The sequence below is a fragment of the Aspergillus heteromorphus genome (genome assembly GCF_003184545.1).
Source record: "Aspergillus heteromorphus CBS 117.55 chromosome Unknown BO70scaffold_99, whole genome shotgun sequence".
In the NCBI taxonomy this organism is placed as follows: domain Eukaryota; kingdom Fungi; phylum Ascomycota; class Eurotiomycetes; order Eurotiales; family Aspergillaceae; genus Aspergillus; species Aspergillus heteromorphus.
Window position 1 is genome coordinate 2,175 of NW_020290504.1, and position 11,100 is coordinate 13,274.

General features: G+C 31.0%; 2 protein-coding genes across 2 annotated transcripts; both read right to left on the minus strand.

Annotated features, from left to right (window-relative positions):
• Positions 1–247: 247 nt before the first annotated feature.
• BO70DRAFT_367173 (imidazoleglycerol-phosphate synthase) lies at positions 248–2,320 on the minus strand. The gene is made up of 3 exons (XM_025544521.1): positions 2,029–2,320; positions 520–1,968; positions 248–456 (listed from the first exon to the last, which is right to left on the minus strand). Exons 1-3 carry the CDS (start codon positions 2,149–2,151, stop codon positions 367–369), a joined length of 1,662 nt encoding a protein of 553 aa, XP_025394089.1. The 5' UTR covers positions 2,152–2,320; the 3' UTR covers positions 248–366.
• Positions 2,321–3,547: 1,227 nt separating this feature from the next.
• BO70DRAFT_367174 (deoxycytidine monophosphate deaminase) lies at positions 3,548–5,199 on the minus strand. The gene is made up of 7 exons (XM_025544522.1): positions 5,110–5,199; positions 4,689–5,043; positions 4,256–4,617; positions 4,063–4,195; positions 3,923–4,010; positions 3,826–3,876; positions 3,548–3,772 (listed from the first exon to the last, which is right to left on the minus strand). Exons 1-7 carry the CDS (start codon positions 5,129–5,131, stop codon positions 3,725–3,727), a joined length of 1,059 nt encoding a protein of 352 aa, XP_025394090.1. The 5' UTR covers positions 5,132–5,199; the 3' UTR covers positions 3,548–3,724.
• Between the last annotated feature and the right edge of the window lie 5,901 nt (positions 5,200–11,100).

The window sequence follows — 11,100 nt, forward strand, 5'->3', positions numbered from 1 at the left end:
ATAGTGCAGTGGTTTAGCATCAGAATGCATACCCGACACTGCGCTGTGACACTCCCAAGCCTTGCTAGTCTGGGTACTATAGTACTCAGTGATTTGACTTTTTTTTCAAGCCTCATATGCGTAGCTTATTAATCAGATGAAGCACCAGGTTTTGGTGTTAAGTGATCCCTCGCACTATATCAGAAACATTATAATTAAGATGAGTAGCCACCCTAAAAGCAGGAACATATTCTTATCAATTCTCTATGGAATCATGGTGCTGCTGTGACATGGGGAACAAGAACAGTTCCTATATAATATGTAGCATTCTTTCATCAAAATTTGCAATAACTGACAATTATCATACAAGGTTGAAGATAATATATGTTATCTGTCTGCTTCAAAGTCACGGACAAGAAAACCTCTATTGCTTAAATAATTTTTAACCTCACCAACAGTAAATTCACCGCGGTGGAACTGTGATGATTGAGTAGAGTATTAGCAAACTTGTAGACAAAGATAGTCATAAAAGTGACTTACCATGCCAGCGCCCAAAGCTGCATCAGTTTTAGTACTTTCAAAAACTTCTGCAAAATGTTCAGGGTTGCCAGCTCCACTTGAGGCAATAACTGGAATTTTGATAGCAGTCTTAACATCATTAATAAGCTCTAGATCAAAGCCACTGTTGCTTCCATCTTTGTCAATGCAATTGAGTAGGATTTCACCAGCCCCCATAGCTTCAACAGCCTTGGATAACTGCCATACATCAAGATCCCGACTCTCGCGGCCACCCTTTATGGTGCACTGATACCAGCAATAGTTTTGACCAGCAGCATTGGGGTATTTTGTCTTGATTGTATGATGTTTGGTATCCTCTGGTCTGCTCACATACACCCGCTTAGGATCCACGCTCACAACCACAGCCTGGTTACCATATGCCTTTGATATTGACTCTATAGCTGTGTTCCCAGTCAGTTTCTCACCAGTTGCATAGAACTCTTCTGCTGCAATAACAGCATCAGAGCCAATGCTGACTTTATCAGCACCAGATTTGAAATACATGGTTGCGACATCAAGAGCGGAAATTGGGGTACCATCAATATCAATCGTGTCTTTAATTCCGCCACCAATTGTCAATGGCACAAAGACTGTTTCTGAAGTTCTCTTTAGGATTTCCAGCATAGGCGTATCCGCAACTGGACAATTTCTGAAGGAAGTGATATTCAGAAATGTAACCTCGTCTGCCCCTTGTTCGTAATATGTTCTTGCCATGTCAACTGGCTTTCCCAGATTCCTCACTCGGCCTCCAGCATCCACCCCGTCCTTTTCACGGACATCATATTGATCGCCTTTTGTGACGACAAGATCCCCGGAATCATTGGTACGCACATCAAGACAAGCAATGATCCTACGTGTTAGTCCATCACCTTTTCCCGGGGAGAGTGAAGTTCGGGGGGCGAGTGTCTGAAAACAATCACCATTCAGAAATGCGCCAATAGTCTGTAGCCCGGCCTGTCCACTTTTTTCCGGGTGAAATTGCGTTGCAAAAACATTACCTCGCGCGATAGCACCAATAAACTCCTCGTTCCCATATGTAGCAGTGGCGACAGACCAGCCATCCTCTTCAAGGAGGCCCGGGGTGTAGAGAGCCGCGTAAGAGTGAACATAATAGTACTTGCTGCTCGCATCCAAGCCATAAAAGCTTTGGTTCCCAGAAGAGCCGATTTTTGTATCAATGGCAGAATTCCAGCCTATATGAGGTACACTCTTGAAATCGGCATTGAACTTATGCATGCGAACCGGGATCAACCCCAGGCCTGGAACATCGGGGTCTTCATCAGACCCGTCGAAGAGTGCTTGCAATCCAACACAAATGCCCATGAAAGGTTTCCCGGATGTTATATGCTGTTTGATTGGGTCCAGGTAGCCCCCCTCTGAAAGTTGAGATAGACAATGACCAAAGTGGCCGACCCCTGGTAGGATAAGTTTCTAACCATTGCCGTCAGCCCAACTTGGCGTTGAATGATGTATACAACAGCATTATCTCACCTCTGCATTCTTGAGATCACTGGGAGACTTGACCCATTCAACCTGGTAGCCAACTTTATTGATTGCATTGACCAGAGATCGGACATTTCCGGCGACATAATCGAGCATATGAACTGTAGGCATTGTGGCATGCATTGAGTGAAAAGAAAGTAAAGAAAAGTGACCCTAGAGCTTCACAGAGCACATAGACTGTATACCAAGTTGTTTTCTGCGGCTAATTCCACAAAAGACACTAATAGATGGCCTGCACTTCCTGTGAGAAAAAGAAGTTGCACGTAGAGGATTATGCTTCTTCTTACCCCACTATGGGAAACATGCCGAGCTGAGTCATTCCTGACTGCTCATGTAACTAGTTAACAAGTTTTGTTGTTAGGTAACCATGTAATTACCAACAGAACCTAATCCAGGTAGGTTGATAGTAGTAGTACTTACTGCTGTAACAAAATTAACCTCGGTCCTAACTCAACACTCTATTTCCCAAAGGGAATAAATAGAACATTTGTTACACCTACTTAATTCAACCTGCCAATAATTTTTTTGCAATATATGAGTCAAAGGAACTATAAGAGACTGCTAAGTTAGACACTCAAGAAGAATTAAATATAGTAAGAAAAGAAAAAAGTCTGGATAGATTCGGTTCCTTTCGCTAATCGAGTACCAAAATGGTACAGTACACCCCCCCCCCCAAGCTGGCTACACAAACACCATTGTCTTTCCCCCCCCCTGCAGTGCCTTAACTAGGAACTTGCAAGGCATAAATTTTACTACTGCGCAGTAGTACTACTTACTGCTTTTGTTACATTATACTATGAACTCGTTGCTTGTAAATTATTGAAGCCACATGCATATGCATATTCTGGCTGGCTAGCTGTTTCCCTACCCACGTAGAGTCAATATATCTGCCCATATAAGATTCTATCTGCTTATACGTGTGGACTTAAAGCCGCTACGCCCTTATACTAGATAGATATTAAATACCGCCATATAAGCTTCCTAGGTTCCTACTAGGTAGTTGAACGGGCAGAGAGAGGGTAATAAGGGGGGGGTGTAGCGGTTCCCATACCCAGGGAAACTTAGGTATTTACTAGTCGCTGATTGTATTATCATTGATAGTAATAATTTATTGCAGAGCGAAGATCGGCATGTATTTATATAATAGAATTATGGAAAAGATTTTTTATCCAATCCGGAAGCCTTTTGGACAGGCTTTCCTTAAATTCTCTTTATCGACTCAACCACTCAAGAATATAAAAAGCCTTAATTTAGTAAATTAATTGTAGCCTAAGATGTTCAGGGGGGGCAACTCCCCAATATAATAATAGAATTACTTTATATAGAGTATAAAAAGAGCTTCCGCCTCTAGATGATCTTACCAGCCCAGTGCCTAGGAAAGCTGGGGATTTGGGGGCGGGGAGAGGGGAGGGGGGAAAGCCCCTGGTATATCAAGTCCTGGTATATATTCCAGGCCTAAAGCTAAAGACAGTAATTAAGATACTATATAGAAGAGTACTTAAATAGAGTCTTTTCAAATCATTTCAAGTCTGATCATGACATTGCAACCCACAATTCAGACTTGTCCTCGGTGTTATGCATTTCTTTAATACAGTTGTAGTTCGAAGAAGCAGGAGTGTTCTTGAAATGTAAAATAGAGCACATCCTCGTTCGGACATTTCACGAAGCACCGTTTGATAGTAGGCTAGGTGGTGCTCCCAGACTTCTCAAGGTATATAAGTCCGTTTCGAGGCTAAGGGCAATGTATTAGATTTTCGTGTAGAAATGACGATATCAAAACTTTACCGGAGAGAATTGACGGAGTTGCACACCAGCGGCCTTCAAAATAGTGGCGCTCTGTTGCGGTCAGTTGTATAGAATGATCTAATTGCTGGGAACGTACCTCGCTATCCATATTATACCCCTGTGAGTATACAACTTCAGTTATTCCCACCTGCGCAATTTTGACAGTACAAGTCAAACAAGGGCACCTAGTCAGCCCTGACAGTTAGTTGTTGGCCTTTTAGATAAATAGATACATACGTATCGCAATAAAGCACGGCGCCCTCTCTTATGCGCTCTCTTCCAGCTTCTAACAGCGCATTCTCTTCGGCATGAAGGCAAAGGCAGGTAGATAAGCCCACGCCTCCTCCTTCACCACGGTTGCATCTTGGACCTGGTAATAATAAGCTTCTGCACAATTGATACATAATCTCTGTTTTAAAAGGTCACATACAGCCACCTTCATTGCAATTTTTGAGGTGCCTTGGTGTTCCATTATATCCCGTGCTTATAACACGAAAATCGCGAACCAGGACACATCCCACTCTTCTCTTCATGCAATTACTCCTCTGAGCAGCAAGAGATGCTAATTCCATAAAATACTGATCCCAATTTGGCCGCAGGCGCTGCTCATTAGCCAGATCAAGGGTTTTAAGAGATGTATGCAGTTCTTGCAATGACAAAGATGAGTTAAACAGCCGAACTTGTGCTAAATCAGTGAGTTTTGCACGTCCGCTCTCCTTTTCATAAAGATGCCGATCGTTCCACAGCACGAATTTTTCAAGAGGCGGGGGATCAAGTAATCTTGCCTGACACCTGGAGCAGAGAGTTAGTATGAACATGAAATAGATGCTGCTAAAATGCCAACAGGTTCATTCATGACAGACCTGTCCATAAATCGCTTCCATCGAAGGCCTATCGGGGCATCAACGCTCACGAGAAGGAAAAACGGGCGCAGGAGAAAACGATGCAGGATAGTAGCATCCTGAATGTCCGTCATAACCCATAATCCTTGCCATCTCCTAGTTACAAAGTCTAAGAGGGATTTATCATCCTCAAATACTAGGGGCGGAAGCGCACTACTCTCGTTTTCCACACCTTTAGAGGCCTGTGCTTGATGATTATTGACTCCATCAAGCTCATTAGTTGTCTGAGATAAGCCTGTTTCTTTCAATTTAAGAAGCTGGAAGCCCTCCTCCTTGATGAGGTACTCCGCAATGGTATGCTTTCCAGAGCAAATAGCTTTTGGACAATGTTAGCTCACATTAAAACTTTTCGGGGATTGAGTCTTAAAAACAAACTGCTAACCTCCACATAGGCCAATCAACATTTTTTTTTATGAAGAGGGTGAAGATAGCAGGAAGAAAAGTCAAAATCAATAAAGAACAAGAACACCACCAGATGAATAAATCTAGAGAAATTAAAAAAGTTATTTATCAAAGTACTAGGTTAGATACCAAGGTGCATCGAGTAAAGTTCCCAGGTTGTATTGTAATATACACCATCACCTCCCGTCAGGTTGCAGTGTTCCTGGGTTTTGTTAATTACCCATTTCATTACTAATGTGCCTTGCATGGTGGGTACTGTATCTTAGTGTTTTGTACATGCATGATACCTTAGTACTAAGACAATGTATTGAAGCAGACTTAAGTACTGATAGGCAATAACCCCGTAACGACTCTCTAGCCTAGAACTTAACAGGAAAACAAAGGGCGTGGTAAGATCTCAATAGGATGGCATGATTTCCTTAGTAGTAGGATTGTATTGCTATGTATACAGGAGGAGGAGGAATAGAGGGGCCAAGAGGTGTTCTCAGAGGTGCCCGATCGAGTAACCACCCCCTTTCGGGGAAGGACCGTCACAGTATGGAGTACTATACAGATTATATAAGATTTTGATCAAATGTGACTAGTTAGTGCAATCATAATGTGTAAAGTACATTTAACATGGCTTATTTACTGAGGAATGTTCAGTTAACTCAGGCACATGTCTGAGATTGGAAATTAGAATAGTACTGTATTGATTTCTTTTGAGAGCACCTGATGTATACTCTGTACTCTGTAGATGTCTAGTGTTAGTATATCTACTATTTTTAGACACGTGCTTCATATCCAAAGCATCATTAAATAAGGCGGGAACTCCAAGGACCCTACACTTGGCTAATGGGATCCTACAGTCAATATTACCACCTGCTAAACTAGGCTAGCTTCTGTTAATAGTTATAGTATAGTTTTACTTGTCAGGCGGTTATATTATCTAAATTATGTGTAATACCGGCGATACCTGTAATATCTATATTATTAGATATATTAGCTGCGAGATATTGTCTGCGAGGGCTGCATGGGCTGTATAAGCTGCGTAAGCTGTGTGGGCTAGACTGTGTAGACTGCGTGGGCCGCTATACAAGGCCTGATATAAAAGTTACAGAGAAATTAGGCTAAAGTAATTGTATAATCTATCTATTTCTTTTACAGAATACTGCCGTATACTGCCCTCTCTCACCGCCGGGCTGTAGGGTCCGGGTCCCTGGAGTTCCCGCCTTAAATAATGTACAGAGTATCTAAAGGCGGTGGAGACGATGACGAGCAGCAAGCGAGGTGGTTCTCTACACGGCATTCGCTTTACTTATGCGGTAGGAACTATATAACACACTTATTTATGCTTGTTTTAATTAATAGGTCATCATCCAGACTACTGTACCATGGGGCTTTTAAGTATATAGTATATAGTATATATAAGTACCTTAGATGGATCATCTAGATGTCTAAGAGAGTAATTTTTAGTCTAATAAACAGAACTGCGCACATGGCAAATACAAAGCACCCTGTTGGGAGCCTTCCAGCTCTGGCTAGTCTCTGTAGTTAGTTGGGCCATAAAGTAACAGATCCTTCAGTAGTTACTATATATTTTACCTACTACCAACATATCATCAACCTCTTTACTGCTATGTAAGACACCTCTATCATGTTCTGAGAAGCCTTGATCGCTCCAGAAGTTGCAATCTGCGCTAACAGCGCGGCAATACTCCCTAGAGTCCCCTATCATCTAACAGACCGCGACCTCTCTCGGGCACTATCTGAAAACTCTAAAAATCATATATATTTATAAAATTATAATTTTATAATATTCTTTTATTATTTTTTAATAAACTAATTAAAAATTCAGTTAGATTAATCTGTTTAATAATTATATATAATTAATAAGATAAAATAAATATAAATATTCTAATAATACTGTAAGTAAGGATTCTTAATAATATTTTATAAAAAATTACTAATTTATAATAATTCTAAAGATAAAAATATAGTTTTATATTATTTAATTAAGCTAGTAAACTATAAAATATTTACTATAAAGATTAAAAACTTATAGATACTTTAATTTAATAAAAGAAAGAGATTATACAGCTTAGAGTGGCTAACAGTTAAAATACAGATTAAAAACCAATCTTTTAAAAAGTATATTTAGATCTAAATAAACTATAAAATATAAGTTTTAAAATTAAATTTAAAAGAATATATAATATTTATTTATAAATTATATTTTAAATATTATTTAGAATAGCTAGATTATATTTAATATATAATTAATTAATTCTGAACTTATTTTATATAATAATTTTTAATTATTGAATATTCTATAATAATATTTTTATATTATATAATTTAAAAATTAATTATATAATTATCTTGTTTAGATTATACTTATTATTTAAATAATAATTATATATTTATTTTAATTCTTGTAAAATATTTTAACTATTATCTGAATTTCTTAATTATTATCATTAATCTATTCTGGCTGTTAGCCACTCTATTAGATATCTTTTTAAGTTTAATTTCAAAACTAGTATTTTATAATTTATTTAGATCTAAATATACTTTTTAAAAGATTGGTTTTTAATCTGTATTTTAACTGTTAGCCACTCTAATCTATATAAATTCTTATAAATATATCTTTTTATAAGAATAAATCTAGCTAGTAAAATCAGTAATAATATTTTAAGTAATATAATTCCTATCTTAACTTTATAATAGATATATCTTCTTCATACTGTCTCATCCAATCAACCCCTTATAATATGATAGATATTATAAATATTACAGATATTACAGATATTACAGATATTACAGGCGTTGCAGATATTGCAGATATTATAGATATTACAGATATTAAAGACAAAGAAAACAGTAATAAAATATATAATAGTCTTTTATTAAATTCAGGTTCTAACTACAGAAATCAGAGATATTATGGGATATATCTTAGAGCTATCTGACTTAACTAGTCTATCTTATTAGATTAATATCTGCTGAGTTATATATATATAAAAAATTATTAGATTTTCAAGAATTTCTTTTAATATTAATTATTTCTTTTTATATATACAGACTTAATTTTTTATAACTTATAAATTCTATCTCTAATATTAGAAATAATTTTTAAAAAAATATTACAGTTTGATAATCAGCTGTAAATAAATTAAATAAATTAACTAAAATATTATAATATAGTAATTAACTGTATAATTAAAATATTATAATATAGTAATTTACTGTATAATTAAAATATTAATAATTTATAAGAAAATATTATAAATTAATAATTAATTATATATAAACAAATAATAAAAGATTTAATATAAGTATAATATCTTATTAATCTGATATATAAATTAGAGAAAGCAGAATAGTAAATAATAGAATAATAGAATTATTATAAAATATAATAATGAAATAAATAGAAATAATTTAATTAAGAAATTAATAAATTATAGAAAATTATAAATATTTAAATAATAAAAAAATCTATTATCTTAGTAAAAATTATTTTCAGAAATTTTATAAATAATTTTTTAATTATATAATTAAGAATTTTCTTCTTAGAAATTAAAATCTTTAATAAAAATAATAAATAAGACTTTTCTAACTTTAAGATATATTTATATTTTAAGTTTATAATAAATATAGATATATATTTTAATAATACTATTAAAATAATTTATATATTTATATACTTAAAAAATAATATAATAAAAAGATCTTACTCTAATATCAGAATCTAAATAATAAAATTATTTATACTAATATTATTACTAAATTAAATAAGATTTATAAAAATAGAAACTAAAAATAAGAGTATTAAGCAAGCTATATTTATATTATTAAGATAATAAACTTTTAAAGAATTTCTAGAAAGTTTTAATATTATATTTATATAAGCTGAAGATATTATCTAGAATAATAATCTAAGAATTATTATGATAAAAAATACTTTTAATTATTTTTTAATAAATAATTATAGATTTACAGAAGAGCTTTATCTATAAGAAATATTATTATTAATTATAATAATATAATTATAATATAAAGAAAATTATAATAAAAAATACTTTAGAGACAGAATTATTATTAGTCTATAATAATAATTAACTTATTTAATATTATAAACTAAAAATATATTATTATAACTGTGAATTATTAAGAATCAGCTTAATATAAAAAATATATAAATAAAATCTTTTTTTAGTAAAGTAGATACTTATACAGAATTTTTTTTAAAAAGAAATAAATATTTCTTTTTTATTATAGAAAATAAAAATATTTAATTAGAGAATATAATTAAGATTTTTTTATTTAATTAATTATATAAACTATACTTATAACTTAAGAAGAAAATTAATCTAAGAAAATCTTAGATAATTATAAAGATTATTAAAAAATAATAATCTCTATATAAAATTATAAACAGAGATATTTAAATAAAATAATTAATTTAAATTAGAAAGTTTTTAAAAATTAATATATAAATATTAGATTTTATTTCTAAAAATTATTATAAATTAAATAACTAATATTTAAATAATAATAAATATAAAATACTTAGTCTATAAAATTATTAATTAAAAATTTATATAAAAATAAAATCTAAAGCTAATCTTTATTATATTTATTTCAGTAATTAAAACTTATAAAAAAAATAATTAATTATATTATTCTTATATAACTAAATATTAGAACATACTTTAAATATAATATTTATATATATATTATAAATTATCTACTTAAGTATAATATTATTTTAAATCTATTTTAATTAAGAAAATATAACAGAAGAATTAAATTAAATTAAAATTATATTTATTTTTAAATAATCTGATTAAAATTAAAGATAATACTAATAATATAATTTTCTCTGACTAAGATATTATAAGGGTGTGTATTAAGGTAGTATAAAGAAAGTATATCTATTATAAAGTTAAGATAATATCTATATTATTTAAAGTATTATTACTAGTCTTTTATCTAGCTTTTTTTATAAATAGATATATCTATAAGAACTCTGTAAATTATATATTATATTAATATAATTATTTTATAAGAGATTGTTTCTATAATATAAGTATTTCTTATAATATAATATATTATAAGAATTATAAGAATTATTATTTTTATAATTATCTCTCTTTCTAGAATCTTGACTTTTAAGATTATTATTTATAAAAAATTAAATATTATTAAAATCTCTGTTATAAAATCTTCTTTATAAAAAAATTAATCAAAAAAACTTTTTTTTATAATATTTATTTTATATAAATTCACCGCGGTTATTTTATATAGCTATAATTATATTATTATTTATTATATTTTAAGTTTTTGCGGTTATAAATAGTAAATACTATAAATAATAAATGTAATATAATATTCTTAATTTAAATATAAATTAAAACTTAGGATTTAGAGCTTAGAACTTTAAGAGAGAATATTTTTTCTAAATTTTCTTTTTCTTTTTTTTTTCTTAATTCTTTTTATTCTTTAATTTTTTTTTCTTTTTAAGCTCTGTGATTCTCTTCTCTAATTATTATTATTATTATTATAAATAAGTATTTATTTAAAGAATTCTTATAATTATTTATAATCTTATAGCTGTTTTATATTCTTATAAGTCTAGAATATTTATATTAAATTATAAAATATAGTATTTTATAATCTTATATTAATTTATAAATATTTATTACTTTATAAGTCTGAGATATATAATTTAATGATTTAATCTAAGAATTATAATTAATTATCTTAGTATTTTTCTTTTTATATTATATATCTGCTATCTTTTTCTTTTATAAAAAGAATATTATTTTTATTATTAAATTCTTATTCTTTTTTTTCTTTACTTTTTTTTCTCTTTTTTTTTTCTATCAATCTTCGTGATAAGTAATTTCTTAAAGAGATTTATTTTATATTTTATAATTAATATAAAACTAGATTAGTTTATTTTTATAATTATTTTTATTATTAT

What these genes read in the sequence shown, in the direction of transcription:
- BO70DRAFT_367173 (XM_025544521.1), bottom strand. Translation starts at nt 2,151, where the DNA reads ATGCCTACAGTTCATATGCTCGATTATGTCGCCGGAAATGTCCGATCT. An exon ending in GTGATCTCAAGAATGCAGAG is followed by an intron (nt 1,969 to 2,028) that starts GTGAGATAATGC and finishes GGCAATGGTTAG; the next exon opens with AAACTTATCCTACCAGGGGT. An exon ending in CAGCTTTGGGCGCTGGCATG is followed by an intron (nt 457 to 519) that starts GTAAGTCACTTT and finishes CAATCATCACAG; the next exon opens with TTCCACCGCGGTGAATTTAC.
- BO70DRAFT_367174 (XM_025544522.1), bottom strand. Translation starts at nt 5,131, where the DNA reads ATGTTGATTGGCCTATGTGGAG. An exon ending in GCCGTGCTTTATTGCGATAC is followed by an intron (nt 4,011 to 4,062) that starts GTATGTATCTAT and finishes AGGGCTGACTAG; the next exon opens with GTGCCCTTGTTTGACTTGTA. An exon ending in AACTCCGTCAATTCTCTCCG is followed by an intron (nt 3,773 to 3,825) that starts GTAAAGTTTTGA and finishes CATTGCCCTTAG; the next exon opens with CCTCGAAACGGACTTATATA.